The sequence below is a fragment of the Penicillium concentricum genome (assembly GCF_028827145.1).
Source record: "Penicillium concentricum strain IBT 3081 chromosome Unknown utg000001l_segment0_segment0, whole genome shotgun sequence".
Taxonomy (NCBI): domain Eukaryota; kingdom Fungi; phylum Ascomycota; class Eurotiomycetes; order Eurotiales; family Aspergillaceae; genus Penicillium; species Penicillium concentricum.
The window spans coordinates 3,623,532-3,648,636 of NW_026622754.1; the positions used below are offsets into that span (position 1 = coordinate 3,623,532).

At 48.0% G+C, this 25,105-nt stretch overlaps 12 protein-coding genes across 12 annotated transcripts; 5 read left to right on the plus strand and 7 right to left on the minus strand.

Moving 5' to 3' along the window:
* Positions 1-55: 55 nt before the first annotated feature.
* N7517_001366 (cytochrome P450) lies at positions 56-1,786 on the plus strand (the record flags this gene model as incomplete). Its single annotated transcript, XM_056719096.1, has 3 exons — positions 56-1,497; positions 1,550-1,694; positions 1,751-1,786. The coding sequence occupies 3 exons, from the start codon at positions 56-58 to the stop codon at positions 1,784-1,786; spliced, it is 1,623 nt and encodes a 540-aa protein (XP_056583231.1).
* A 1,456-nt stretch (positions 1,787-3,242) lies between these two features.
* Positions 3,243-3,945, minus strand: N7517_001367 (putative small nuclear ribonucleoprotein SmD3; the record flags this gene model as incomplete). The annotated part of the gene is made up of 4 exons (XM_056719097.1): positions 3,243-3,351; positions 3,444-3,573; positions 3,699-3,759; positions 3,889-3,945. 4 exons carry the CDS (start codon positions 3,943-3,945, stop codon positions 3,243-3,245), a joined length of 357 nt encoding a protein of 118 aa, XP_056583232.1.
* A 327-nt stretch (positions 3,946-4,272) lies between these two features.
* Positions 4,273-5,025, plus strand: N7517_001368 (phosphatidylglycerophosphatase; the record flags this gene model as incomplete). Its single annotated transcript, XM_056719098.1, has 1 exon — positions 4,273-5,025. One exon carries the CDS (start codon positions 4,273-4,275, stop codon positions 5,023-5,025), a length of 753 nt encoding a protein of 250 aa, XP_056583233.1.
* Positions 5,026-5,086: 61 nt separating this feature from the next.
* Positions 5,087-5,496, plus strand: N7517_001369 (uncharacterized protein; the record flags this gene model as incomplete). The annotated part of the gene is made up of 2 exons (XM_056719099.1): positions 5,087-5,101; positions 5,182-5,496. The coding sequence occupies 2 exons, from the start codon at positions 5,087-5,089 to the stop codon at positions 5,494-5,496; spliced, it is 330 nt and encodes a 109-aa protein (XP_056583234.1).
* A 482-nt stretch (positions 5,497-5,978) lies between these two features.
* Positions 5,979-7,895, minus strand: N7517_001370 (homeobox domain-containing protein; the record flags this gene model as incomplete). The annotated part of the gene is made up of 3 exons (XM_056719100.1): positions 5,979-7,261; positions 7,318-7,517; positions 7,573-7,895. The coding sequence occupies 3 exons, from the start codon at positions 7,893-7,895 to the stop codon at positions 5,979-5,981; spliced, it is 1,806 nt and encodes a 601-aa protein (XP_056583235.1).
* A 1,819-nt stretch (positions 7,896-9,714) lies between these two features.
* On the minus strand, positions 9,715-11,031 carry N7517_001371 (uncharacterized protein; the record flags this gene model as incomplete). Its single annotated transcript, XM_056719101.1, has 2 exons — positions 9,715-10,895; positions 10,956-11,031. The coding sequence occupies 2 exons, from the start codon at positions 11,029-11,031 to the stop codon at positions 9,715-9,717; spliced, it is 1,257 nt and encodes a 418-aa protein (XP_056583236.1).
* Positions 11,032-11,778: 747 nt separating this feature from the next.
* On the minus strand, positions 11,779-13,349 carry N7517_001372 (Pyridoxal phosphate-dependent transferase major region subdomain 2; the record flags this gene model as incomplete). Its single annotated transcript, XM_056719102.1, has 4 exons — positions 11,779-12,021; positions 12,070-12,522; positions 12,573-12,919; positions 12,971-13,349. 4 exons carry the CDS (start codon positions 13,347-13,349, stop codon positions 11,779-11,781), a joined length of 1,422 nt encoding a protein of 473 aa, XP_056583237.1.
* A 586-nt stretch (positions 13,350-13,935) lies between these two features.
* On the minus strand, positions 13,936-14,574 carry N7517_001373 (NAD-dependent epimerase/dehydratase; the record flags this gene model as incomplete). The annotated part of the gene is made up of 1 exon (XM_056719103.1): positions 13,936-14,574. One exon carries the CDS (start codon positions 14,572-14,574, stop codon positions 13,936-13,938), a length of 639 nt encoding a protein of 212 aa, XP_056583238.1.
* A 1,249-nt stretch (positions 14,575-15,823) lies between these two features.
* N7517_001374 (uncharacterized protein) lies at positions 15,824-16,845 on the minus strand (the record flags this gene model as incomplete). Its single annotated transcript, XM_056719104.1, has 4 exons — positions 15,824-15,994; positions 16,055-16,420; positions 16,476-16,570; positions 16,665-16,845. The coding sequence occupies 4 exons, from the start codon at positions 16,843-16,845 to the stop codon at positions 15,824-15,826; spliced, it is 813 nt and encodes a 270-aa protein (XP_056583239.1).
* Positions 16,846-19,082: 2,237 nt separating this feature from the next.
* Positions 19,083-20,120, plus strand: N7517_001375 (uncharacterized protein; the record flags this gene model as incomplete). The annotated part of the gene is made up of 3 exons (XM_056719105.1): positions 19,083-19,127; positions 19,182-19,365; positions 19,426-20,120. The coding sequence occupies 3 exons, from the start codon at positions 19,083-19,085 to the stop codon at positions 20,118-20,120; spliced, it is 924 nt and encodes a 307-aa protein (XP_056583240.1).
* Positions 20,121-20,953: 833 nt separating this feature from the next.
* N7517_001376 (GNAT family N-acetyltransferase) lies at positions 20,954-21,679 on the plus strand (the record flags this gene model as incomplete). Its single annotated transcript, XM_056719106.1, has 1 exon — positions 20,954-21,679. One exon carries the CDS (start codon positions 20,954-20,956, stop codon positions 21,677-21,679), a length of 726 nt encoding a protein of 241 aa, XP_056583241.1.
* Positions 21,680-22,066: 387 nt separating this feature from the next.
* N7517_001377 (MFS transporter) lies at positions 22,067-23,897 on the minus strand (the record flags this gene model as incomplete). The annotated part of the gene is made up of 5 exons (XM_056719107.1): positions 22,067-22,171; positions 22,227-22,325; positions 22,382-23,160; positions 23,222-23,651; positions 23,721-23,897. 5 exons carry the CDS (start codon positions 23,895-23,897, stop codon positions 22,067-22,069), a joined length of 1,590 nt encoding a protein of 529 aa, XP_056583242.1.
* Between the last annotated feature and the right edge of the window lie 1,208 nt (positions 23,898-25,105).

Here is a 25,105-nt window from a genome sequence, read left to right on the forward strand (position 1 = left end):
AATATACGTTCGAGGTCTACTGCAAAGCGAGAAGAGTTAGAGACTAGACCCAGACATGTCTAACCCATCAGCTCTTGGTCATCCTTGTCGTCAAATCGTCTGCTACATTACCAGCTTCAAGATGTCTATGACCATTGCCACCGTTGTTGCAGTCAGTATGGCTTTCTTGGTCCATTATATCTGCCGGTCTCTGCTCTTCAGCCCCTTAGCGCGGATCCCAGGGCCCAAGTCGTTTGCCTTGACGAAATGGAGACTTGCTTCCGAAGACTATCAGGGCACACGCACCCGCAAACTCCATGCGCTTCATGAAGAATATGGCCCGGTCGTCCGTGTGGGTCCAAACGAGGTGACATTTAACAGTCTTTCCGCGTTGCGTTCAATATATGGGGCCGGGAGTGGTTTCGAAAGGACCAAGTTCTACCATATGTTTTCGGCATACGGGCGCCAGAACATGTTCTCGTTTAGTGCAGTGAAACAGCATGGCGAACGGAAAAAGATCTTCGCCAATTCCTACGCTAAATCTACAATTTTAAAAGGGAAGAACGCACACATGATTGAAACCAAGGTTAAAAAGTTCATTGAGCTTTTGGAAAGAGAGAGAGTCAGTCCATCTATCGACATATTTCCGATGTTACATTACTTTTCCTTGGACAACATCACGGAGTTCGTCTATGGCGACTTTGGGGAAACGGCATGTCTCGATGGCGTGGAAAAAGACCGTGCTCTTCTTCGCGATATTATGGCCACTGGTAGTCGCAGGCTTTCATGGTTTACAGTCCATCACCCGAAATTCACGGCCTGGCTTTACTCGCAGACCGGGATAATGGGCTGCATTGCTCGCCAGTTCTACCCGATGCAGGGGCCAATACCATACACCGATATCAAACTATACGCAATGAAGGCTTTCCGGTTATTCTCTAATGCTTCAGCCGAGGAGAAGACAAAACAGTCGTCTCTTATCTCAAAACTCTGGAAGCATCATCTCAGTCAGAAAGAGGGCGGTCTAGATGATTTCGATATTGCGTCTGAATGCGCAGATCATATCGACGGCGGTATTGACACCACAAGTGATACTCTCATGTTTGCAATTTGGTCTCTTTCTCGGCCCGAGCACAGCAAGTTTCAGAAGAGACTCATTGACGAAGTTCAAAGTCTCTCGGAAAATGAACTTAACGTGGATGGGGTACCACGAGCAGAAGTAGCCGACAAACTGGAATATGTTGGCGCAGTCATCAAAGAAACGCTCAGGCTTTTTGCGCCGCTCCCAGCATCAGAACTAAGATCGCTACCAAGGGACACCACGATTGACGGTTATTCAATCCCCGCCCATACAGTCGTCTCAATGTCACCATATATTCTGCACCGGAACGCAGACGTTTTCAGAGACCCTCGGGCATTTAATCCAGACCGCTGGCTTGACCCCTCCCAGGACGCTGCGCAAATGAAGAAGTTCTTCTGGGCTTTCTCCAGTGGTGCACGGATGTGTATTGGAATGCAGTAAGACATCTTCTAATGAACAACGCGATACGCGGTTGCTTACTTTTTTCAGCCTCGCCATGGCAGAGATGACCACGTTTCTGGCGGCAATTTACCGCAAATACACAACGCAACCCATGAAAGATTTCGACGTTATCTCGCCCGGCATAACCAGCCGTTTTGAAATATTCTATGATGAGGATTGCAGTGACATACGAGTTCGTTCTATCCATACCTATAATTGATATTTTGTGCTTACCATATTTATTCCTAGGAACATGAATGCCGAGTTGCATTTATGCCTCAGTGATATCCAAGATCATGAACCATTATGACTGATCATTACAAGCTAGGCCGTCTGCCTTCCGAACGAGAGGACTCATAGTCCAAGTCGGGGGCTGAAAACAGGGACCTACCCAACTCATTTGGAAATTGATTACGAGGTAGTGGCGATTCGTTCGGGGGCTTTCTTATCGTCTCGTTGTAAACGTTTTAAATTCTCATGCCCTAATAAGCAATATTGAATATAAAGGATTCGTCGTTGTTGATTTAATCCTAACACTGTTCGCCACCACATACCTGCCAGTTATATGGATTTTAGTGTAAATGTAAAAAGTTGGTCGGCTGTGGGACCCCCTAAGGTTTTGTAGAGCTGAGATGGGGCTCGAGCTCCATATCTTATCAAGCGTTCTCTAAATGGCCTTGAATAGGTTTGAACAGTGAGGTAGGTATTGAGACATAGAAACCTGGGCCGATCGGTAAAGCTTCGCTCTCAGAAAGTCAGAAAAAAGTACGCACCGATAGAACTATGCGGTATGGCTAGCTGACCTGTCGTTCTAGACCATCCAAGGACCTTGGAGAGCGAGATATCATGTATGTTTCCCTGGACAAACGGTGGCCGTTTCAGCTAATATGGGAATAAATCTTTGCGAAAATTATGTCAAAAACGCCGAGCAAGCTACCAGCACCATGGAAATGCTGGATGAGTTCGCCAATGAATTACTACTTTGCTCTGCCCGCTTAGAATATCTGTATTGGATTTCAATCTTCTTCTTTCGATCTCCTGACTTCTCTTTACTCTCCTGTTATTTATCTCTAGAGAACGTTACCTTCATGGTGCAATTTCATTCTCGATTTTTATATCCACTGTATCAAAATCCCCAATTTGGACCAACTCATTCTGCGAGGCCAAGTTGTAGAACCCTATCACATCACGCTGATGAGCCCCGAACTCACCGCTTATAGGGGAAGGATCATCACGTGATAGAGATGAGCGTGCTCAGATTTACTCGGCCAGACCCTGAGGGCCCTCATAAAAGCGGCGGCAGCTCAGATACATACATACCTAGGTAGTACTGCGCTGTCTAAATTTCCTAACTGATGGCCGATGAGTGTTCCCCTGATTTGTTTATAAGCATTAATTAGCTAGATTATGTCCGTGTATATGACATTCTTGCTCCTCAGACATGAGCCCCGATCCAAGCCATCGAATCGATATCAATACCCGATGGAGCTCCATGAGCTGAACATACACAAACACGCGTTTAACTATGGAAGCAGGAGGTTCATGTCGGGTGTTGATTCATAAATTTAATGGTGATCCGACGAAGCATCTACAAGAAGAAATGCTAGCCAGTATTTTAAGACTTCGCAAGATCAAAGCCCGAAAAAGAAATCCCCTAAGAACCAGAAAAACAAAGAAAAACGCCAACCACTCTGAATTTGTGAGGCCTTGAAACTGCGATTTCGTCTTTTCCACATCACGTTTAACCCCGGCCACGCTGCTGGCCACGCGCACGCTGCACTGTAGCCTTACCACGTGCCAAACCGACACCGCGCCCGCGCTGGCCTCGTGTACGGAACATGGGAGCATTACTGCAAGAGAGAGAATAGTCAGTAAAGATGAATGGAGATGCGCAGGTCGCGAAATGGCGATCCAAAAGCTGAATATCAGGGGTTGGACGTACCGGAGCATGTCAGGCACAATGAAGAATCGCACGTGGCTGCCGCGAATGTAGACCTGGTCGAGATGGGAGACACGGCCATCGCGAGCGGTGACGGTGATGTCCTTGAGCTGAACGTTCATGTTGTCCTCGGCTGTAGGAAAAAGCAGTCAGTATATACTACCGCGCAAAAGAAACACTGCCCGAGGCTTGTTTATAGACTGCCTCTCTAGATAGAGAGCAGATGCTAACAATCTCGAGCAGATATGAGCCACGCACCTTCCAAAAGCTTCCCCCGGTAGACGACTCCGGATGTGATCTCAATCGTCACGACATGGCCCTATTGGAAAACCATATTAGCCCCTCTGTCTCGCGCTATCCACCGTGATTTCCATTTTCGCGATATCCCGTATTCATCCTTCTTTCCCATCCAATATTCAGAATAGCAGTATCGGGGAATGTAACGCACCTGCGCTTCGTTGAGGAGCTTGATCGGGATGCCGATCGTGGAGGTGAGCTTGCCCATTTTGACTGTGTGACGGCGAACGAGGATGGAAAGCGGTTAAAAGGAGTCGAAAATAAACACTGAAAGCTTCCCTCGCGCAAAGAAAGGGACAAATCAAGACAATGGGTGGTCGTGGGGAGATGGTGGGACAGTGATGAGGTCGGAGTAAGTGGAGGTTAAGAGAAAGGCGAGTTTTGCGGCTAAGCTCATCCTCTCCGCTTTGGGTTCTCTTAATCCCGACCAAACAACAACTCCAACCTCCAAGCACAAAAACTCCCACATAATGCGCCTTCAATAGCACCCTCTACATCCCATAGAATTTTACATCAGAATTTAAAACCCGCCATCATGGCCGGATCACCCAATTCCAATCTACGAGGCTTCAACCACGCCGTCCAAACCCTCCTCAAACAACCAACCCAATTCCTCCCACACCTCACAATTCCAACCTTCACCCACCTACCCGAGAATCTAGGTCCACACCTGATCAGCGCAAAGAAAGGAGTCCAAACACCACCCGAAAAATTACCACACACCCCCACAATCCGCGCCCTAGTCCTCGATAAAGACAACACGCTCTGCGCAGCGAAAACAACATCCTTCCCACCGCAGATCCTCGCCAAACTCTCCTCCCTCCGCACCTCGCCAACCTCCCCCTTCAACCAAACAACAAACCCGCACTCGATTCTGATCGTCTCGAATCGCGCCGGCAGCCACGCAAAGTTCGACGGCGAAGTCTCCGATCTGGAAGCGCAGCTTGCGCACCTGCGCATTCCTGTCTTCCGGCTACCGGCAGGCGCGGAAAAGAAGCCATTTTGTGGTGACGAGGTTGTGCAGTGGTTCCGGGAGAGAGGGGTTGTTGAGTCTGCGCATGAGATTGCTGTTGTTGGGGATCGGCTTGGAACCGATGTACTTATGGCGGGGATGATGGGGTCATGGAGTGTTTGGTGTAAGGAGGGAGTATTCGATGTTGGGATGGAGGGGAAGCCGGAGCGGAATATTTTGGAGAAGATGGAGGTTTGGATTGAATGGTTCCTTAGGGAGAAGCGAGGTTTTACGGCTCCATTGCCGATGGGGTGGGAGAAGCAGAAGCAGTCGTAGACATGCGATCCATGGATGCATGCTGGGTTGATATGAGATGTTTGAGATACCCTTGTATAATATGTACTATTACATAGTAAGTATAGTGAGACTGAACTACGGCTACAGTCTACACGGATCTGTATGCGATGCAAAATGAATTGATATAGAGCCTAGCGTCAATCCTCCACACTCGTGTACCGCCAGCTCAGGCTGTCCTACTTGTATGGTCTCGGCGTAGAAGATATCACAACTCTGCGCAGGCCAAAGGACCAGCACTGGCTGGATGTCAGACCCAAACAGGTGCCGACAGAACAAGCTCATGTGCAAAAATTCGACTCCAGACCCATAGGGAAACGGACCATTGTAACGGGAGTGCAGGGCAGACAAGAGTCTAGCACCACCCTCGATGAAAGACGAAAGAGAAGAGAAAAGAAAATCGAGAGGATTGGAGTCGCAGTCCAAGTCGGTCTGTTTGGCATAACCACGTAAAAGAGAAATGAAAATTGGAAAAAGAAAAATGGAAAATGGGAAAATGGGAAAATGAAAAGTGAGAACAAGAAATCCGGTCATAAGAAGAAAAAAAAAAAGAAAAATGGTAAATTGACCGGGAGAAAAGAAGAAGAAAAACGTCCTGGATTCAACCGGGACAGCCGGGAAAACAGAAACAAAAACAAAAAATCGCTTCAGGACCGGCCCCAGAATAGAAAGGGTATTTTAATACAACAAGACAGGGTATGTCACGCAAGAAACACAAAGGTAAAATCGCTTCCCTAGCCATCGCCAGCGAGACGAGAATCATCCAAAGAGAGAGCAAAGGGTTTTGCAAAACACCGAAACCCAACACCTCTCAATGTTGGACAATAAAGAAATTCCCCCAAGGTGAAAAACCCAAGAACCCCGTCGACAAGCATAAGCGTCGCATGCACAGAAAAGGCCGTGAAACATCAAGAGACAAAAAGAGAAAGGCAAACTCATGACCCAGTGGGCATACCTTGCGAGTTGATCTCGTCCAGGTTACCCATACCGTGGGAGTAATCACCCATGCCGGGAGAAGGGTGGGCAGATAGGCCATGCATCGGCAGTTCGAAGCTGGGACTGTCGTGCGAAACGCCAAAGTTAACGTGATGCTTCGAGTACATATCGTTCATCGAGAGACCGTCATCGAAGCCTGTCTGCTGGTCTTGCGAGAAGCCATACATATCGGACGAGCTGTGTGACATGTTGGACAATGGCGGCGAGTGATTTGCAATCAGTGGGTCTGCAGGGCTAATGCTGGAGTAAGGAGATGGTGCGTGGGAGCCCATTGTCGAGGCATCAGTTGATCCCGCCGAAACGAAGGGTACGTTGAATTGAGGCGCCATGCTGGCTACTGGCGTGGACTCGCCCTGCCCTGCATTGCTGTACATGGGACTGGCGAAGTCGGGGGGTGATCCGGTGGTCGTCGTCGCGGACATGGGGTTGGTACGGAAATCCAGTCCATACCCTTGGGTGTCGATGCGGAGGTCGGTAGGGAGATGGTGCACTGACTGCGGAACAGGCGCGTAAATGCCTGCCTCGGTGTGGTTGAATGGGGGTGGAGGGGGTGGCACGTGGAAAGAAGACATGGGGCCCTGGAGTGACGAGATGTCAATTGCAACGGGTACTGAACGGCTTCGTTGGCGTTTGTGGCCACGAGCAGCTGGCATGTTGAAGCCCAAGTGGTTGCTATCCTGGTACAGGTTCACATAAGTGGGAGCGACAAACTGATTAGGCTGAGACGCAGGGCGCTGGATGAACGGCGGAGACATCGCAGCTGGCACGGCGAAGCTGGGGTTATTATAAGCTAGGCGGTTCTGGAAGGACTCCAATGACACAAGCTTGGCAAGCTGAACACTCAAGACCTTGGGATGGCCTCCCAGGTGATGAACCATGATCTGGCTAGCTTGCTGCTCCTCGGTGAAATCACCGCACTGGTAGAACCCTCCAGAGTTGGATGAGTCCATGTAAAAATGCGGCGGGCGGTTCAGTTCCACGACAAGACCACCTTGTCGAGGTGGCTCCCCATTTGGCCCAGGGTTCGGATCACCAGTTTCCAAGGTGATATTCTTGATATAGGCGAACGGATACTCGATCTTATAACCAGCAGCATCATTGTTGATATAGTAAGTCATGCATGCCTTATCGGGGGAATAGAAAACGACCAAGTCCATGGCGTTTTGTCCAATGCGCCGCCAGCTGCCAACAGTCAAGGAACGACAAGTGAAGTGAGAGATCACTAGAAATACCAATTAGTTTAACAGACGGTGGAGCAAAGGGGGGCTATCAACATACCAACTTTGCCAGAAGGGTTGGTCTCGTTCGCGTACATGCTAGGCGGGCCATATGCGCCAGCACGGCCAAAGTGGTCTCTCGCGCCAGGCTTGTTCGGGTCAAACTGCATTGCGAGATAGTGTCGCATGGATTCTGGGATAGAGTCGCATCCTTCACCAGTCTCAATACTCTTTTTCGCCAGCATCTTGATTTTCGCGCGACTATCTTCGAGTCAGTAGAGATAAAAATAGAAACACGACCGTAAATAGAACGTACCGATTTTGGAACCAGATCTGAACAGAACGCTCCGTCATATTGATGTCCGAAGCAATCCGTTCTCTGGTAGCCGCAGTGGGTGTTGGGTTCTTGTTGAATTCAATCTCCAGAAGGACAAGCTGATCCTGTGTTGCGCGTTGGCGTTTGTTGTTTTTCTGTTGTTGAGTCAGAGTGCTTTTGCGAGGAGGTCGGCGCGCGGCAGAAGAATGGGCCGTGGTAGCACTCGAGGTCGACGGAGAGGGTGTAGAAGCTGGAGGCGAGGAAGAAGATGCCGTGGGCACACTTGTGCTGGTTGGGTAATGCATTTCTGTCAACGAAGACATAATGTAACGTGGTACGGTAGAAAATATATCGCACAAAATGGGAATTGTGTTCAAGGTATTCAATATGCAGTTTTTTTGGGTTGCGTATATAGTTTTTTTCGGAAAGAAAAGGTACGATGTGTGACGATCCGGCCGACAGATAATGGGATGGGTGTGATCGGAAACAGACGGAGTGTTGGAAATCTTAATTCTCTCGAAGCAGCCACAGGCGCGAGAGGGTCAAGTTGAAGATGTAAAACGAATGGAAGTCTAGTGTAAGGATCTCGCGTTCGAGGGTGTCCACGTCAGAGACTGGGTGGTTGGGTTGAAAGGGCGCGTCGCAGAGGCGTCCAAAAAAAAAGGAGGGGATAAATCAAAAAGGCTGGCCTAAGCAGCTGGAAACGAATGGCAGGGGAATAATATCTCCCTATATCGACAAGAATCAATGAAGAATCAATGAAGATGGCTAATACCCAGGTTGAATCGATCAACGGGGCGGGAACGGGGGGGGGGCAAACCGTTCTCGAGAAAACGAATGAATTGGGTAGAAAGAGTGATATAATGTCGCCGTGAAAGAATGAAACGGACGCAAAAGAAAAGAAAAGAATGGAGGGAATAAGAAACAAGAAACACAAGAAGGAAAGCGGATCAGGAGATGGGATGCTGACTACACGGGGAACCGGGCATGAGATGGACACACCGGGGCTTTCTGAACTATTGGCACCTCGTGGGGGCCCCATTGTTTTTTTTTCGTCAGGGCCTCGATTTCTTAGTCTTTTTTTAGTTCTCTTACGTTTTTTCGCTTTTTTTTTTTCTTTCTCTTCTATGGGTTTAAACCAGAAAATCTATTGATTTTTTTCTCCTAGATCCAGTATAGGAAGTATGAAATGGAGGAAAACTGGTTTTCGGCCCCTGCGTTGACCTGCATAAGCCCAAGCATCATGGAGACTAGAAATAAGGGCACAGACTGACCATTGTTTTGGAGAGGGGTACGAGTGCTCCCCTTACTCGGGGTCTATGTCCTGTGTTACTCTCAGGGGCAAGTCCCTTAGAAAATGGTGGCGTCAAATGAACCACACAATCCACATCGCTTGGATGCGAACGGCATCCACGTGAGATCGGGGCATCTGAAACATCTCAATACATTATAACGAATTAACGATACTCCGGATGAAATAGAAGGTTTTCTTTTTCCCCCTGGGAGTTTCCCCTGACAAGGTCAGCCACTGGAACACTGTGCAGTGACTATTGGACACCCACAGTTTCCAGGGGGTTAATCCAGTGGACTCGACCAATAAACATGCAGTTACACGTACAGTTCCGCGGACCAGAAGTGAACATTCAGGTACCCGCCCCGGCATTGATTATGATTGGTTTAATGGACATGACAGGTCATTCCAGACCACTCCGACCGGACTTGAATCAGGACTCTTTCTTTATCCGTACTATCCGGATATTCTAAAGATACTATCATATGATCTAGGTATACGGAGTACTTTGTACAGACAGAGTACATTGTATACAGATGTATACTCCTTCACCTCTTCATCAATCTCCAAATTGGGGCATTGCATTCAGCCTATTCCCTCGGCCTCGGCCTCTAGCGTTGGCTCCTTTTGGTACTTTATTTTGCTTCGGCTACTGCATGCAGTAATCTTCGTGTCTAATGACCCGACATGTGTAGGTGCCCTATCTTCCATTGTTGACATGCGAGATCCCGATATTCTCGTCTAGGTAAATACACCTGGGACCGTTCATTGTTTCATGCTCGACGAACCGGTTCATAATGACCCGAGGGGAAAGTAAAAAGCCCCTCGAAAAATATATAAAATTAACTTCGTTAGAAGATGAAGAAACAAGCCCCTCTATCGAGCGCTTGCACATAACTATCCACTATTGACAATTCAATTTCCCTCGGCCAACCAGATCCACTGCCCATTTCCCGTAGCTTATCCGTTGTTTCCCAGATCTGCTCAATAAGGTCCATTGCCGAGTTCCGCTGTTGCTCCCTATAGTAAGCCGTCATGGACTCATGCTTCTGCCGAACCCACGCACGGTCCTCGGCCGATATAGCCTCCCTCGCAGCAAGGTAAAATGGCTGAGGCAGCGACGAATCAGGCCCACACCCCGTCGACAGATGATCCATTAGCCCAAAGCAGACACGCACCAAATGCTGCACCCGCGGCGAGCACGTCTGGTCTCGAAAAACCCGACGAGCAAGTAGTAAATGCGCAGTCCAGTAAAAGCACTCGGTGAGGATATCCAGGGGTGAACGCTCGCATTGCACCGGCGGAATTCCACTGTATCCGGATCCCCAGACGCGAAGCTCAGTGTCAAGTCGGAATGCTTCGTTGAGCATAGCACTTTCATCATTATTTATCTCGAGTCCCTCGCTCACGTCACAGGCTAGATGTGCTATTCGTACTAGGAAACACATCAGTGGCTGTGGGCATCCTGTCATCTTGTGGAATGAGGGCTCGGTGGTGTCCCAGCGATTCTGGTCCGGCTGGTTGAGTATGAATTTCTGCGGTGCGTATGGCCTTCGCTGTCGTGAGATGGCTAGCATTACATCGACCATGCCGAAGCGTTGTACTGCCATCCGTGTGATGGAATTTTGGGGTATTTCCTCGAAGTAGCCTAGTGCTTGCATGAGCCAAGAAGCACATTTGACGTGAGGCTCCAGTACGCCGTCTGCTGTTTGTGCGACGACGATGCCTTGAAGGACAACAGCTGTGAGGAGCGCTTCTCGCTCGTGCTTGTTGCTCGCTACGATTGTACCTGTGTCGCAAGCGGCCTCGGCATCGATACTGAGCAGGTTTTGTCCGAGGGTTCTGAGCATTCGCTGCTGGCGCTTGGCTGCGATGTCAATGCTAGTTAATCCGAAGTTGAGCATGTGTTCTGTCGATATGCAGACAATAGTCTCGAGGAGAATGGGTGATGATAGGGCTGGGATGGAGAGTTGCCGGTAAGGGTTGTCCGGGCCATCTACAGCGGGGACATTGGATGAAACGAGGCTTATATCTGTCCAAGTATTCTCGATTAGATATTCCAATTCCGATTACATACCATGAGATCACGTACAATATTCCCAGGCAGATTTGTCTTCTGCAGAATCAAAAAATGTCTCTGCAAATAGTGCCGAAGGTTGACCTAGCATGTTTTGTTCAATCGCTCGACGGGTGTCTTTGCAGCGAGGCTTATGCCTTGTAAGCATTGGCTCTTTCGGTCGAACCCATTTCACACCCGATGAATATTTGCACTCTAGATCTCGCGAAGCACAAAAGGAGCAAACTGGCTGTTGCTCGTCACATTTATTGTGCTTCTTTCGGCATTGCAGACATCCTATTCCATATTTATATCAGCACTTCCAATTCGCCCTAGGATGAGCAGCCATACCAGTCCGTGACCGTGAGAACTTGTCGCCTCCGGGCATCTCAATGATTAAATAAATGATGTACTACTGGGTGGAAGATCGACAAATAATAAGAGTAGGAGCAAGGATTATATATTAACGGCCCCTGGGGTATCTTGTTGCCCCGCAGCCTTATCTCTACAATGATGGTCACCTGATGATTGACCAATTATATTGGTTTAAACTCGGGGCGATAGGTAGGTATAGATTGCAAAGCAATGGAGCAGACTAAATTCATAAGATATGCTAAAGTTTATGTACATATCATGATCTATCAGAAGCGAGAATGAGGAAATGGTTAGTGGCTATAGTGAACTGGTGGATTCTTTTGAAATTGCTGGTAAGACGACTTTCCGCCTATATATATACTGCAGCATTGATTCATGATACAGCATACAGCAACGTAAAAGTCTTGTCGATTAAAGATTGGGTGGCAATTTAACTAAGCTAATAGCGAGAAGATAAAATAGAGACTACTTTTCAGAGAGTCCGCTATCCCAGAACCTCCTGAATAACCCGAACAGTTCGGTCGACAATCAAATCGATCTCCTCACGGGTAGTATTATAAGGCGGTGCCAGAATAATATGGTCACCATTAGCACCATCGATACCACCATTTCCTGGCATCAACGAAATTGCATTTCCAGGCTTGAGACCTGTCGCGTGGAGAGTTCGAGAAAGCGCCTTTGAAGGCGGGTATGGCTCTTTCGTCTCTTTATCCTGAACGAATTCCATCTATATTCATGTTAGTAAAGACCAAAATAGAAAGTAAAGAGAACTAACCGCCCAGAACAAGCCCCTGCCTCGAATATCACCCACGTGAGGGTGACTATCCAAACGCTCGTGGAGACGCTGACCCAGATATTCTCCCATCGCCCGCACATTCGGCAGCAGATTATCGTCTTGTATAATTTGCTGCACCTTATACGCAGCTGCACAGGCAACCGGGTGTCCCTGGTATGTCTGACTGTGAACAAAAGCGCCGGTACCCTTGTTAAGAGTATCGACGACGTGCTTGTTGATGAGCAACCCAGCGATCGGGGCATAGCCGGCGCCGAGTCCCTTGGCGATTGTTTGAAGATCAGGGACGACGTCCTCTTGCTCCCAAGCGTGGAGGGTTCCAGTGCGGCCCATGCCGGACATTACTTCATCTAGGATGAAGAGCGCTCCGTGTCGCTCGCAGACGGCCTTTAGTGCTTTCAGGTAGCCGGGCAATGGGGGGACACAGCCGAGGGTCTAAAAAGTCAGTTAGAATGTTTAGCATGACGGAGCTGGGTGGTACTCACAGCACCGGGCATTGTCTCGGCTACAAATGCACAGACAGTGTTGGGGCCAAGTCTCTGGAATTCGTCCTCCAGTTCTTGAGCTAGTCTTGCGACGTACTCTTGGTTACTTTCATTGGCATTCATTCTGCGGTAGGGATAGCATTGGGGCACGTGGTGGATATTTTTCGAAAGAAGACTTTCATAGATTCTCCGACGCGAGGCGTGGTGTCCAACAGCAAGAGACCCTAGGGTATTTCCGTGGTAGGACGACTTGCGCGAAATGATGTTAACTCGCTGGGGCTCAGGGACGGGCAATTCAGTGAAATACTGAATGGCCATCTTCACAGCAGCCTCAACAGCTTCGGTACCTATTGTGATTTTAGTGACCAATCTTGATTTCGAATGGACAGGTTTCTTACCCGAGCTCACGATGTAGGCACGAGACATCTTGCCTCCAGTTGAGTCTACCAAAAACTTTGCCAGACTCTCCGCAGCACTGTTGGTGAAAAACATGGAGTAGCAGTAGGGGATTTTCTTCAGCTGGTCCAAGATGGCTTCGTGGACACGCTCGTCACTGTGACCCAGACAGGATACAGCTGCACCGCATGTCGCATCCAGAATTTCCAGACCGTCCTCGGTTATCAGGTAGCTGCCTCGACCACCGACGATGTTCAAGGGCTCATTTCGCAGCTGGTGGTAAAGGACTCCGCTGGATGGTTTGGTGCCAGCAACGTCGACCTGCTTCTCGGATAGGGTAGGCACTGAAGCCGCTGCCACTTCTGGTGTGTAGTCACCCATTGTGTAGACTGATTGCACTGAAGGATTGGCGTATAAAAAGAGAAAGGATGAATCAAGTGATGTTCACTGAAGATGTTCGATTTGGACTTGGACTTGTACTGGGGGGACGGGAGTCATATATATACTCACCCCGCCATAGCCAAGAATCAAGCTGCAGAATTATGATACTGATACTTAAAAAATAGCCCATACATAACGCCGTGATTGGCGAGTCTCACTTTGTCACGCATCTTGAAGTTCATACTTGGCCGCGATAAGCTAATCCCAAAGAGGAAATCTTTGTCGGACCCACGTTGATTGACTTCAGCGTGAATCTGATAGGTTGAATAATTCGTCAGATAGAGCTTATTGATAAGAAAGAATCTCTGAGAGTCTGGGGGATCGCGCTTTGATTTTGAAATTGATCTACCGGTTACACAGATGCATTAAAAATAGGCGCCATAGAGGGGTACCGGAAAGACCTTCTAGTCTGAGGACTGACCACAGCCCAAATATCCATTATTGAGTAAGCAAATGCTCAAATATGCAAAGTGATCTCGGAAGCCATACCCGACACGGGAACTGTGATGCACCAATAGTCCGTTAATTAGCCAGACCGCCCCTCATTGATATGCCACGCAATTGTTCTCCGCAATCCCTCTTCCAGCCGGATAACCGGTGCCCATTGCAGCACTTCTCTCGCCAACGTTATATCCGGCCGACGCACCGTGGGATCATCCACCAATGGCGGCAGATACGCAATAGAGACGGTTGACCGGCCAATCATTTGCGAAACAAGCCCAATCACGATTTCAGCTAGTTGCTGGATAGTGAATTCCCCATCATTACCGATGTTCACCGGGCCTTTGCTATAGTCGCTCTGCATGAGCGCATACAGACCCTGCGTGCAGTCGGTAACATATTGAAACGAGCGAGTTGCCATGCCATCACCGGTAATTTTCAGATCTTCACCGGCCAATGCAGATGCGATGAAGCTTGAAACGACGCGGCCGTCGCTCGCGCCCATGCGTGGTCCGTATGTGTTGAATATGCGCGCGATGCGAATGTCGACGTTGTGCTGCTCCCTGTAGGCGTAGCAGAGGGCTTCGGCGACGCGTTTTCCTTCGTCGTAGCAGGCTCGTGGGCCGAATGAGTTTACATTGCCCCAGTAGTGCTCTGGCTGGGGGTGGACGGTGGGGTCGCCGTAGACTTCTGTTTCCACGGGCATACCCTTGGTCAGGTACATATTAAGGGATTTGGGGGGTTGGGTTTGTGCACTGCTAACCCGAGGTGCTGGTGTGCAGAACGCGTATGTTTCTGGATCTCGCAAGCTCTAACAGATTTTGAGTACCGAGGAAACAAGTATTCAAGGTCGACACTGGATCTTTTTGATAATGGACGGGGCTTGCTGGGCAAGCTAGATTGTAGATCTGGTCGACTCCTTCAAGCTCTGGAAGAGGATATTGGATATTGTGACTGGTTCCTAGTCAGGGACTGACAGGTTTGTTTTTCATAGGGGCGCAAGATAAGTTTACTTAAAAAATTCAAACCGGGGATTGTTTTCTAAATGGCACAAATTTTGCGATGAGCCACTTTGAAAACTGTCGAGCCCAATCACCGTATGGCCATTATCAAGGAGGAAATCGACCAAGTTTGATCCCAAAAAGCCCGCTGCCTACACATTGAATAGACTATATGTTAGACATTTGGGTTAATGTGTTTTGAATATTGCTTACTCCTGTCACAAGCACTTTGAGTGGAGCTTTTTTGTTATCCATAGAGTTTGCTGTTCTATCCTCTGCCTGTCGTGTAAATGTTACAGAAAGAGAGAAAAAAGGAGGAACGATAGAGAAACTTAGTTCAAATATATCAGAGTGGTAGAATTCCTTCTGGGGCTGGAAATAAACGAAGCTATGGGATCTACTCGCGGTATTCTGCAGAAAGATCCAACTATTGGGAATGTGGCTGGCTGTATGTAACACCTTGCCTTTGAATCTGTGTGACTAAGGTATTTTGATGCACTCGGGTAGATATTGTCTAACGCAAATGGTATACATCGTCGAAGATCTCAAAGCATAGTAGGAAAAGGGTCTGTGCATTGACCTTTGGCAGCCAGCCACCTTATTTTGCCCCATGCACCATCCACAGCCACACTTTATCTGCCCAGCATGAATATATTACTAAAAAATTCTATCGGACATCGGCTTTGCTTTGATACAACGACCATATGTATGCAATATGTACATAAAAATGTCAATTCACACCTCGGATCTTCATTAATCTAAAATTATCCTGTTTTATATCCCATCACAATAATTAATCGTGGTAATGTACAGCCAGAAGATTTCGATGGTAGGCAACAGATATTCTATATCGTGATCGTGGAATGTGCAAGCAATGGCGTTGAGCAGATCTATGAGGCTGCTTCGGGGTATCAACCTTCTCTCACAGCAGTGTCACATATATGCTAACCAAGGTTAGTAAACTCGATGAAGTTAATATGTATAAGGAGGATCTTGAAATACCTCTCGTCTGACCTTAAAGTCCTCATAAACTCCCAACCAAAGGTTTTTGACGCGGCAGTCATCCTTATAACCAGTTGCCGGGTTCAACTCGCATTGAGGCTGCGAATCTTCGACCACATCAGGGAGAGCTTTAATCCATGGCTACCAAAAAAAGTTAGCTTTTTTATAATTTACCGATGCTCATTCCAAAGTCTGACATACCTTAGGAACAGGCCAATCGGAAAAGTGCAAATATTTAGCCTCTTTAAAGACCTTTTCGGCATCCCACGTTTCGCCTGAATTCCCTAGATATGCCTCGTGCTTATTGGAGCGGAATTCCCCAGTCAGAAGAATATACGGCCGATGCGGGATAGTAAGTGTAGTATCTTTATACATGTTGTTCATAATCTCCATGTCAAAGGTGCTAGAGTTGGCGGTAGAAATTGCATTCATCGTGCGATCAAAGGCAGCTGCAGAAGGTTGAATGAGAATGACCGCAGAGGTGAAAATTCGCTTTTCCGGATCTGTCCAGTAAGCTAAGGGCATGGCGACAGGGCTGGAGGGCGCTAGGAATAACTCGTCCATGGTCTGAATATAGGTAAGTTTTTATTATAACAGACAACTCCATGACTGATTTACACACCTGCAGAATGGTTGCATCTGAATCCAAGTTAAGAACCCGGTCGTACTCTGTTTGGTTAAAGGCGAGCAGCTTTGTGCAGCTCTTTGACCACGTTACTGACAGAAGCGTTGCAAGTTAGCTCCATGTTGGAATTATAATAGCGGCGCTGATCAAGTGCTCTGCAACGCTGTATGAGCTGAAATCACTCACCATCACTCCCAGAATTTATTTGTATCTCGATTGGCTTGAGCTTGACCCCATAATGGTTCCGTGCATAGCGAAGCATACAGCTTTCCCTTGAACCACCTTCTTCAGAAACGTACCACTCAGAGGGGTACATTAACACGCGATCAGCTTTACTTCCAAGCCGGTGGAGGCTCTCGAATAGCATGACCGAGTTACACAAATAAAACCGGTCGGTGGCATATTGGGTGTACGCAAATCGCGACCAGTTGACATGCTTCCCGGCTTCAACAGCGAAGTCATAATCAGAATCACCGAAACGGCGAGTGGCTCGAAGTTCCAGCAATGTCACAACCCCCAAACAAGTAGCCACAACCACGAAGATGGCGCGAATAAACTTCGGAGATAAAATGGTCCTGCTAAACAAGATCGCGATTGATAGCGTTCTACTCCAAGAGAATCTTCAGCTATCTCTCACTCATTGGCGCAGCGAAACCATTTAAGGGTGTTCTCTACCCCGTCAGTCTATGCCAAGATTGTTTCAGAAGAATAAGCGAATGTTGGAAAGCGTTTGCAAAAGTGGCACACGCTAAGAATCCCGCTCACTTGGCCCCCACGGGGTCCTTTCAAAGTAAGCGCTAGGCATGATCTGACAGACGCTAGTTCATTGTTGACTGCTGATTGGCAGTGGAAAGCCACACCAACAGTTTCCAAGGGTCTGTTTGGATACAAGAACTGTGGGTCTTCGCAGTCTGTTTGCCTCCAGGGCTATCACCAACTCTCAAAAGTGCCTTAGCGTACTATGCCAGTGCTCTTTTCACCCCACGACTAGAGCTTATGCGGCTAAAACAGTAGATATTATACATAGTTAGGGCGCTTATTTGTTTGGGTGGTGGCTTTTTTAGATTATACGATTGCTTGGTGGGATGTTCGGGGTCTTGGGCCTTCAGTATCAGGACCTCATTGTGTCCAAACCTGTGATTTAATAGGATCACCGGTCAGCTCAACTTTGGACATGGGGATACAATAGCCCGAGTACTCCTCCGTATTCATAGTGATATTACTAAATTCTTCTCTCTCATTCACCAGACCTGGACTCGAGCGGTTCCTTATTCCTTACTTATTTTCGACGATTATAGGGCAAACCAGACAGAGTGGGCAATAATGGAACCGAATATAGGGTAGGTAGCGGAGTATTTCCCTTACGGTTTCATCGAAATGTGAAACATTTATATTCGAGATAAATGATATTCTTATGTATATGGAGCAAGCATTTCTAGAATATAACAGCAGGGACCGTGCTTGTCAGCCTCACCTGGACTCACCATCACGTGCTTAAGCGAGAATAGAAACCTCCAATGCCCAACTCGACAACTTCGACCTAACAATAGACTACAAAATAGAGAGACGCACTGATAGACATACGGAAAACGGAGGTCGGATGACGGCCGCGCTATGTCTTGCAATGTCGACTGCTCAGCTCCCGCCCCCTTATCTCCAAACAGCGATATCACTGGGATTGGGGTATGAGTTTCCCTTTCTCTCAATTACGGGCGCATCTCACATTAGTAGATCATTATCAACAATATCGTGACTACCGGCTTCGCCGTAGTGACCATTACTCTCTATTACTTCACTTCCTACGATCCAACCCGCAACCCGTTTGAAAATGCTCAAAGTCTACCGGTTCGACCCAACCCGATGGACGTATCCTCTTTAGCATTATTCAAGCTTTACCTAAGCCCTTTTGTCAAAATTACCAAGAGCGAAAAACTTGCAAAGGTTCTAATCAAGGTGTGTTCCCTTATGAGATCGGATCGGTGAATCAGAAAGGATTAAAACCTCTTAAAACAGTGCATCCGAGCAATGAGTGACATACAAATCGTGACAGGCTTCTGGATCCTGATCGCTGGGTATTCCCAGCTTAAATGCGGCCTGGCAACCTATCATTGGCTAGTCATCACTCACATGGCCTGGATTTCCTGCCTGACCCAGTTATCCTGCTTAACACATCTGCGCAACTATCTCCACGACCGCCCTATCGAGCGGGCAATAAGAGTACTCTTAGTGGGTGTATTAGCCATGATGTTGATCGTGGGCATCAGTTTCACAGGAAACTATCGTTGGGCCTTTGACGAAGACAATGACGATCATGATCACCCGACTATCAGTGACCCTGCAATCTGTCATATGCACGCTCGTCCGGGGATGAATTCGGCATTTTTTCGGATGCCTCTCTCGATTATCTTGATTATCGTTGGATTTGCCTCAAGGGTAATCAACCTCTACGATACGCCATCAAGGAGTGTTGTTAAAGCTAGAACCTTCCTTGCAGGTCCCATACGAAGATTGTTACGCATTGTGTATAACTGGAGCCGGGCATCACGCTCGCCACGGAGTCTGAAATTGACACTTTGCTACCTCCCCCTCTTATCTGTATACCTCATGTGCTTGGTGCTCGTGGATGTGTGGGATTCGTCCATTATAGAGGTCAGATATGGGACGTGTGTTGATTACATCCTATGGTTTCTGACTTGATATTAGGTCTCTTGGTTGATCATCGCTTTTGCGCTCGGTATTTCCCAAGTGGTAGGGACAATAAAGCGACCGGAAAAGATGGGCTTCGAGGCTTCGTTGACTGGTTTCAATGATTGGTCGTTTGGCCAAGTCGCTTCTATGGTGACACTGGTCGCACCGCTCATCACAATTATTGATTATTTCCAGGAAGGTGGGTCAAATCTGGGGATTCCCTAGAATCAATCAACTGAGAGGTCTCATACTCCCTTAGAAGATGAGGCACGCGCACAAGATGAAGCACAGCCTGTGCCCCCCGAAATTCCTCTCCCTTCGATATCAAACCTAATTTTGGACCCCAATGACCCCGACAAGGATTGGACCTCCCATGGCCAAATTTTCGGTCTGATCGATTGGCATATAATCACACTTGTTTGTGGTATATTCTTCTCGGTGGCACACCGTGACCCTCTTCGCATGATAAAGGATCCTTCATATTTATTCGAGGGTATCCTCATCTTCACGACTAGTAGGATGGTTGTACCCATTCTTTGCTCTTTGATGGTGGACACTGTCTTTGCGGAAGCGGGTCCTATGAGTACTTCTTACAACGCTCTCCAGATGCTGGTAAAGCTACACGGCATGGTATCTGTATTTGGTTTCTCCATTTATACGAAGATGACGTCTGGTCTTCTGCCGCTTCTTATTATCGGTGCTGTGGCGTATCGATTATTTCCATTTTTCAAGAGTTATTCTCAAAATACCACCTCTCAAAGTACCATGTCTCAAAGTACCCAATTCAACAGCATCCACTTCAGCCCGCCAAGCAACGATCCCGGTCTTACCAGCAACAACGACTTCACCCCCATGCCAAACAATGACCCTGGCCTTTGCAACGCTGAAACCAATGACAGCTCTAAGCCCGTATCAAGCAACGACCGCAGTTTTGTCAGCACTGCGTCCTCTTGATCGGAGGAGTCCTTTGCACAGGGAGACTCGAAGGGCTTCAAGTCTCAAAGGCATTGGAAGCGTCCTGGCAGAATGGATTTTTCCAGCATAAAGTGTATCAGCCACCGAAGGATGATGAGTGATGAGTGAATCATTTGTTTGTATTTAAGTGGCAAGACTGACGCTAGCAAGTCTCAGGTCAAATTTGCTGTGATATGGAGGTAGTCGGCGACGATTAGCACACACCCGAGAGCACGGAGCAGCAGTGGGCATCTAGAATGGCTGGGCACAACACGGTACAATAAATGCCGATGTCCCCATATTTTGTATCGTCCAGAGAGAAGTCTAGATTGATATTCAAGGGGTTTTGTGTGGTTTCATGCATCGCGAATAATTGCAGATTATGAAAGAGCTCCTTCATAGCCCTTCAGAAGCCTTTGCGTTTTGGGAAAAGGGCGTGGAATTTGACCAATGATCAAAGTACGGGAATACGAGGCCCTTGTCCTCTGGCCTTGTTCCAAGGTGGGCGTATGAAGCTTGGATCAGCCCCAAAGAGGCAAAAAGCGAATGACCGTCCTTAAAAATGACCCATCGCCAAAATTTATCAGAAACGGGGCTTAGCATGTGAAAAGATTACAAGATATCAAAGGGTCAATGCCATCCGTAGGTATCCCGAGGTCTTCGCCAAGAAGGGTGACTCACTCACAATTTTACCCTGTAAGACGCAACCTCTTCAGACCAACTTGCGCGACTTACCCATCGCGCAGAACTGGTTACAAATCTGCTCGCTGATCTGTAAAGCCACCAAGCGACCTAACCTTCTTTCCAAACCCAACATTCCCACATCGACCAAAATGGCTTCAATTTCCGTCTTCCCCTTCCACGTGGGAGAAATATCAAACGAACGTGTGAAGCTCATCCGCTTCAACCCAGAGCAACACTGTGAGACCTTCTTCCGCCTATCATCGCCCCATGCCGAAATATACGCACACATGCCCATGTCTCCCCCGGCCTCGGCAACCGAATTCAAGTCCCTATTTTACAGTAATTCCACGAGCCATATCCTGTCTTTCTCCAATCCAGAGTCATTTGCCTTTGCCATAATAGACAAGACACGGCCGCCATCCCCAGAAGACCCCGAAGGTGAACTAGCTGGAACTGTGAGCTTTATCCGTACATCACCGATAAACTTGTGCACAGAGATTGGATTTATTGTCATTCTGCCTCCGTATCAAAGAACTCATGTGGCAACTAATGCCGTTGGACTCGCTCTACAGCTTGCCTTTGAGTCCACGGAGAAAGGCGGCCTTGGATTGCGCAGAGTACATTGGATGGCTAGCACGATGAACCCTGCTAGTGCTCGACTTGCGCAGAGGATGGGATTTGAGAAGATTGGGATTACACCTTGGCATATGCGGTTTGTGAAGGGGAAGACAAATGGGAAAGTTGGAAATGGCAGGGAACCGCCGGCTGGAGGTCATCCTGAGGATTTATGGAGAGACACTGTGAGTCTTACTTTGGCGTGGGATCAGTGGGAAAATGGCGCGAGAGAAAAGGCGGCGAAGGCTACGGAGAGATGAATAGAGTTGGCCGCTGACTGCACGGAGAACGGTTGCTGGTAACTACCGGCGTGAAAACTGGTTCAATGCTGACGCGGGGATATCGATTCTTCTATGCAATTTGGCCAAAGATCCCAATGTGTTCTCTAGTTCAACTAGTACTAACACTTTGCTCTGTCTCTATGGGTACTGGATTGTTTATCGATGGTATGTGGTAGCTGGGGTGTATAATCTTATGCTTTAATTTCAAATATAAATATATGGACGGCTAACCTGCCGAGGCGAGTAACGAAATGAGATTCTCCGATTGGGTCATCCAGGTTTGTCCATTTAGACAATCGTGGAACCAAACGGGAGCCTTAAAATATTCATAAAGTGACTACTATATGCCCTAAAGCATTTGAATCTTCAGCTGCTTCGTCGGCCATACGGTTCAAATGGCAAGGCTCCGGCGACAATCGCCATCACAATGTAAAGGGCCGCACAGATGTAAATTGGCACGGGCGTGCTGGTCTGTTCAGAAAGAATATTAGTAATTTCTTCGGGTGAGCAAATACTATATCCTTACATTTGCCGCCTGGCCGACAACGGCACTGACGATTCCCATAATCCGATTGAGGCCAATAGCAACACCATTTCCTGTGCCTCGGTGGGCGGAGGGGAAGACCTATCAAGCAATTAGATACTGGCTGAGAGATCTAATCAAAGTGAGCAAGCACATACCTCGGGGGTATAAGCATAGAGGGTACCATAATAAACATTCAAGCAAAAGGAAATAGCACACGTAAAGCCTACATTCTGATTCGCAGTACGCACTTGCGTATAGCAGAAAAAGAAAACCATAGTGACCACAGCTCCAATGATCATGGTTCCCCTACGACCCCAGAACCAGGGCGAGCGACACATAAATCCCGCCAGCACAGGGCCGAGGATACCACAGGTATTGTTAATGGCGTAGTTCCGCCAGGTAATATACGGGCTGCTCTGTCCAAAGGTTGCGCCCCGCGATGCAAGATAGGTGGGGAGGAACACGTTGTAAAGCGGATAGGCGAGGCCGATGAGGAGCCATGAGAGCCAGACTAGGGACGTCGAGAGGGCCATTTTGCGAGTTGCGAAGAGTCCACGGAGATGGAAGAACACTTCGCTCGGGGAGATGAGTCGCACAAACCAAATATCCCCTGGGGCTCCGCGAGGAACGGTTTGTCCGCATGCTTGAAGCTGCTCGATGGTGAGGCTGCATGGGCGGTTGTGTCGATCGGCAATGTTGCGTAGAACGCGTACTGCTTGCTCGTCTTTTCCTTCGGAGATGAGGAACTTGGGGGTTTCTTCAAGGCGGATGATGGTCACACGGAGGACGGAGAGAACGAATACCAGGGCACCGGATGTGTACCAGACATAGCGCCATCCCTGATTGTTCTCACGAGTACATGTGGCTGCGTCGCTGCAGGAGAAGTTGGGAAGAAACGCCCAAGCAAACAGACCTGCGATAAGCTGACCCAAACCTAGATACTGTGAGTCAGTTCAGACTTTCTGCAGAAAATTCACTGGAAAGTGTGAACTCACCCCACCAAGCTGCCATGAGTGTCAACAGCCACTGTTCCTTGCTGGGAAGGTATTCGAGGAAGACCGTAGTATCCAAAACCAGGTTTCCACCGGCACCAAAAGCACTCAAGCAGATGAATAAACCCAGAGTGACCCAAGAAGGGGCAGCACCCGCGACGATGGTGAATATCGACGAAACGAACAGGGAGAAGTTGAAGGCGAACCGTCGGCCGATAATGTCTGCCGAAAAGCCCCAGAAAATGGCACCCACCAACATACCGACGTAGACCGCGATGGTGAGCCCGGTGGAATATGATGGGTTGAACTCCAACCTGGCCTGGGTCGAAATAATGGACTGGATCAAGAGGATGAGCGAATCAACTGCGTATCCGAATCCGTTCAGGCAAAACAGTTTCCAGTGGTGAGGCGTAAAACCAATCTCATCAATGGTCTGTAGAGGACAAATAGCCTCGAGTTAATTGCGTGTCTCATTCATAGTGCCAGGGTATTGTTTTCCCACATCATTGATAAGCGTCATTTTAGCAGCAAGAACCTCGTCCACCTTCTCTCCCTGCAAGATATCTTGGTCTCCATTTCGAATCGATCTTTCCTCCGCTAGTAAGGAGTTTGTCCGCTGTTTGTCCTTGCCCGCTGTACCTGTAGGTACAACTGAGCTGGGGGAATTCTTAGAATCCATTGGGACCGAACGGTGATTTTTCTCTGGATTTCTCTAGATTTTCGACAGAAGAGAAAAGGCTGTTGTGGCTACAAAGTAGTCGAAGAGAATGAAGAAAAGCAAGCAAGGAATTTGGACGCCACGAGGGGCAGGGACCCCTGCGGGTGGAATTAGTGTCGGCAAGCACCAAAGCCGCTACTAGGTTTTTTTTTTCATTGGCTTGGATTTGGTTCTTATCGAAGTTGATCGCCACGAGAGATGTAGCCATGAAGTTGAAGACAGTCGACAACCTCACCCATGGCACGTTGATTATCTAAGGTCATAATGCATCTGCAAGGGACCTTTGATGTCAGATTCTAGCCCTTTCAAACCTTGCAAGGCGAATATTCAAATGCAAAGCCGAGCGCACGAGCCTTCACCCGCAGTCATGACTCGCAGAGAAGGGCTGGGAAATGGCGCTATTCCCGATTCGCACGGATTTTACTGTGCACTTTGAAATGCTATGCCGAGATTCGGGGGATATCTGGACACTTGTCCCTTGGCTTGATACATATCACGACAGTAAATATTTGAGAAGTTGGTTTAATATCGTTTGGGCGTAGGTAAAGTTGTAGAAATATCTGAAAACACTCTTGTAGCCTGATTCCTAAGGCGAAAATATAAGCTTTAGGCCTCAGGCAGAAAGGCAAATATCAAACCGTGAGAACCGAACGAACTTCCCAAGTAACAAATCCGACGGTGGGAATATCCTAAAACCATAGCAACCATGTCTTTCCCTGGCCATATTCTGAGGATATGTTCATACTCGAGATCACGCACAACCATTCCTGGATTTCACGCAAGCGTGCTCAGAAGTGTTGAGATCAACTGGGTCATCTAATGTATTGATGCCATAGCAATAATAAAAAAAGCTTTGAATAGTGCAACTGTGGTATGTACTTCATCCTTCTTCGCCGGCAGAATGGCTCCTTTACCTAAGCATGGATGTACCGCTGGCCTGTGGACTTTTGGCCTTTCGAGGTAGTTAATGAGACATAATGTAGCCGAGTGGAAGGATGCTCATGGACTTGTTACTTATCGGTTAAAACACGGGACTTTGGAAATAGACTAGAGTCAATGCGTTAGCCATGAGTGATCTAGATCAAACCCCACGTTGAGGATTGGGCTGATCTCGCATATTTATTTCCGGACCTGAGGTGAGATCCGGCAATTAGGTCTCATCTTGTTAC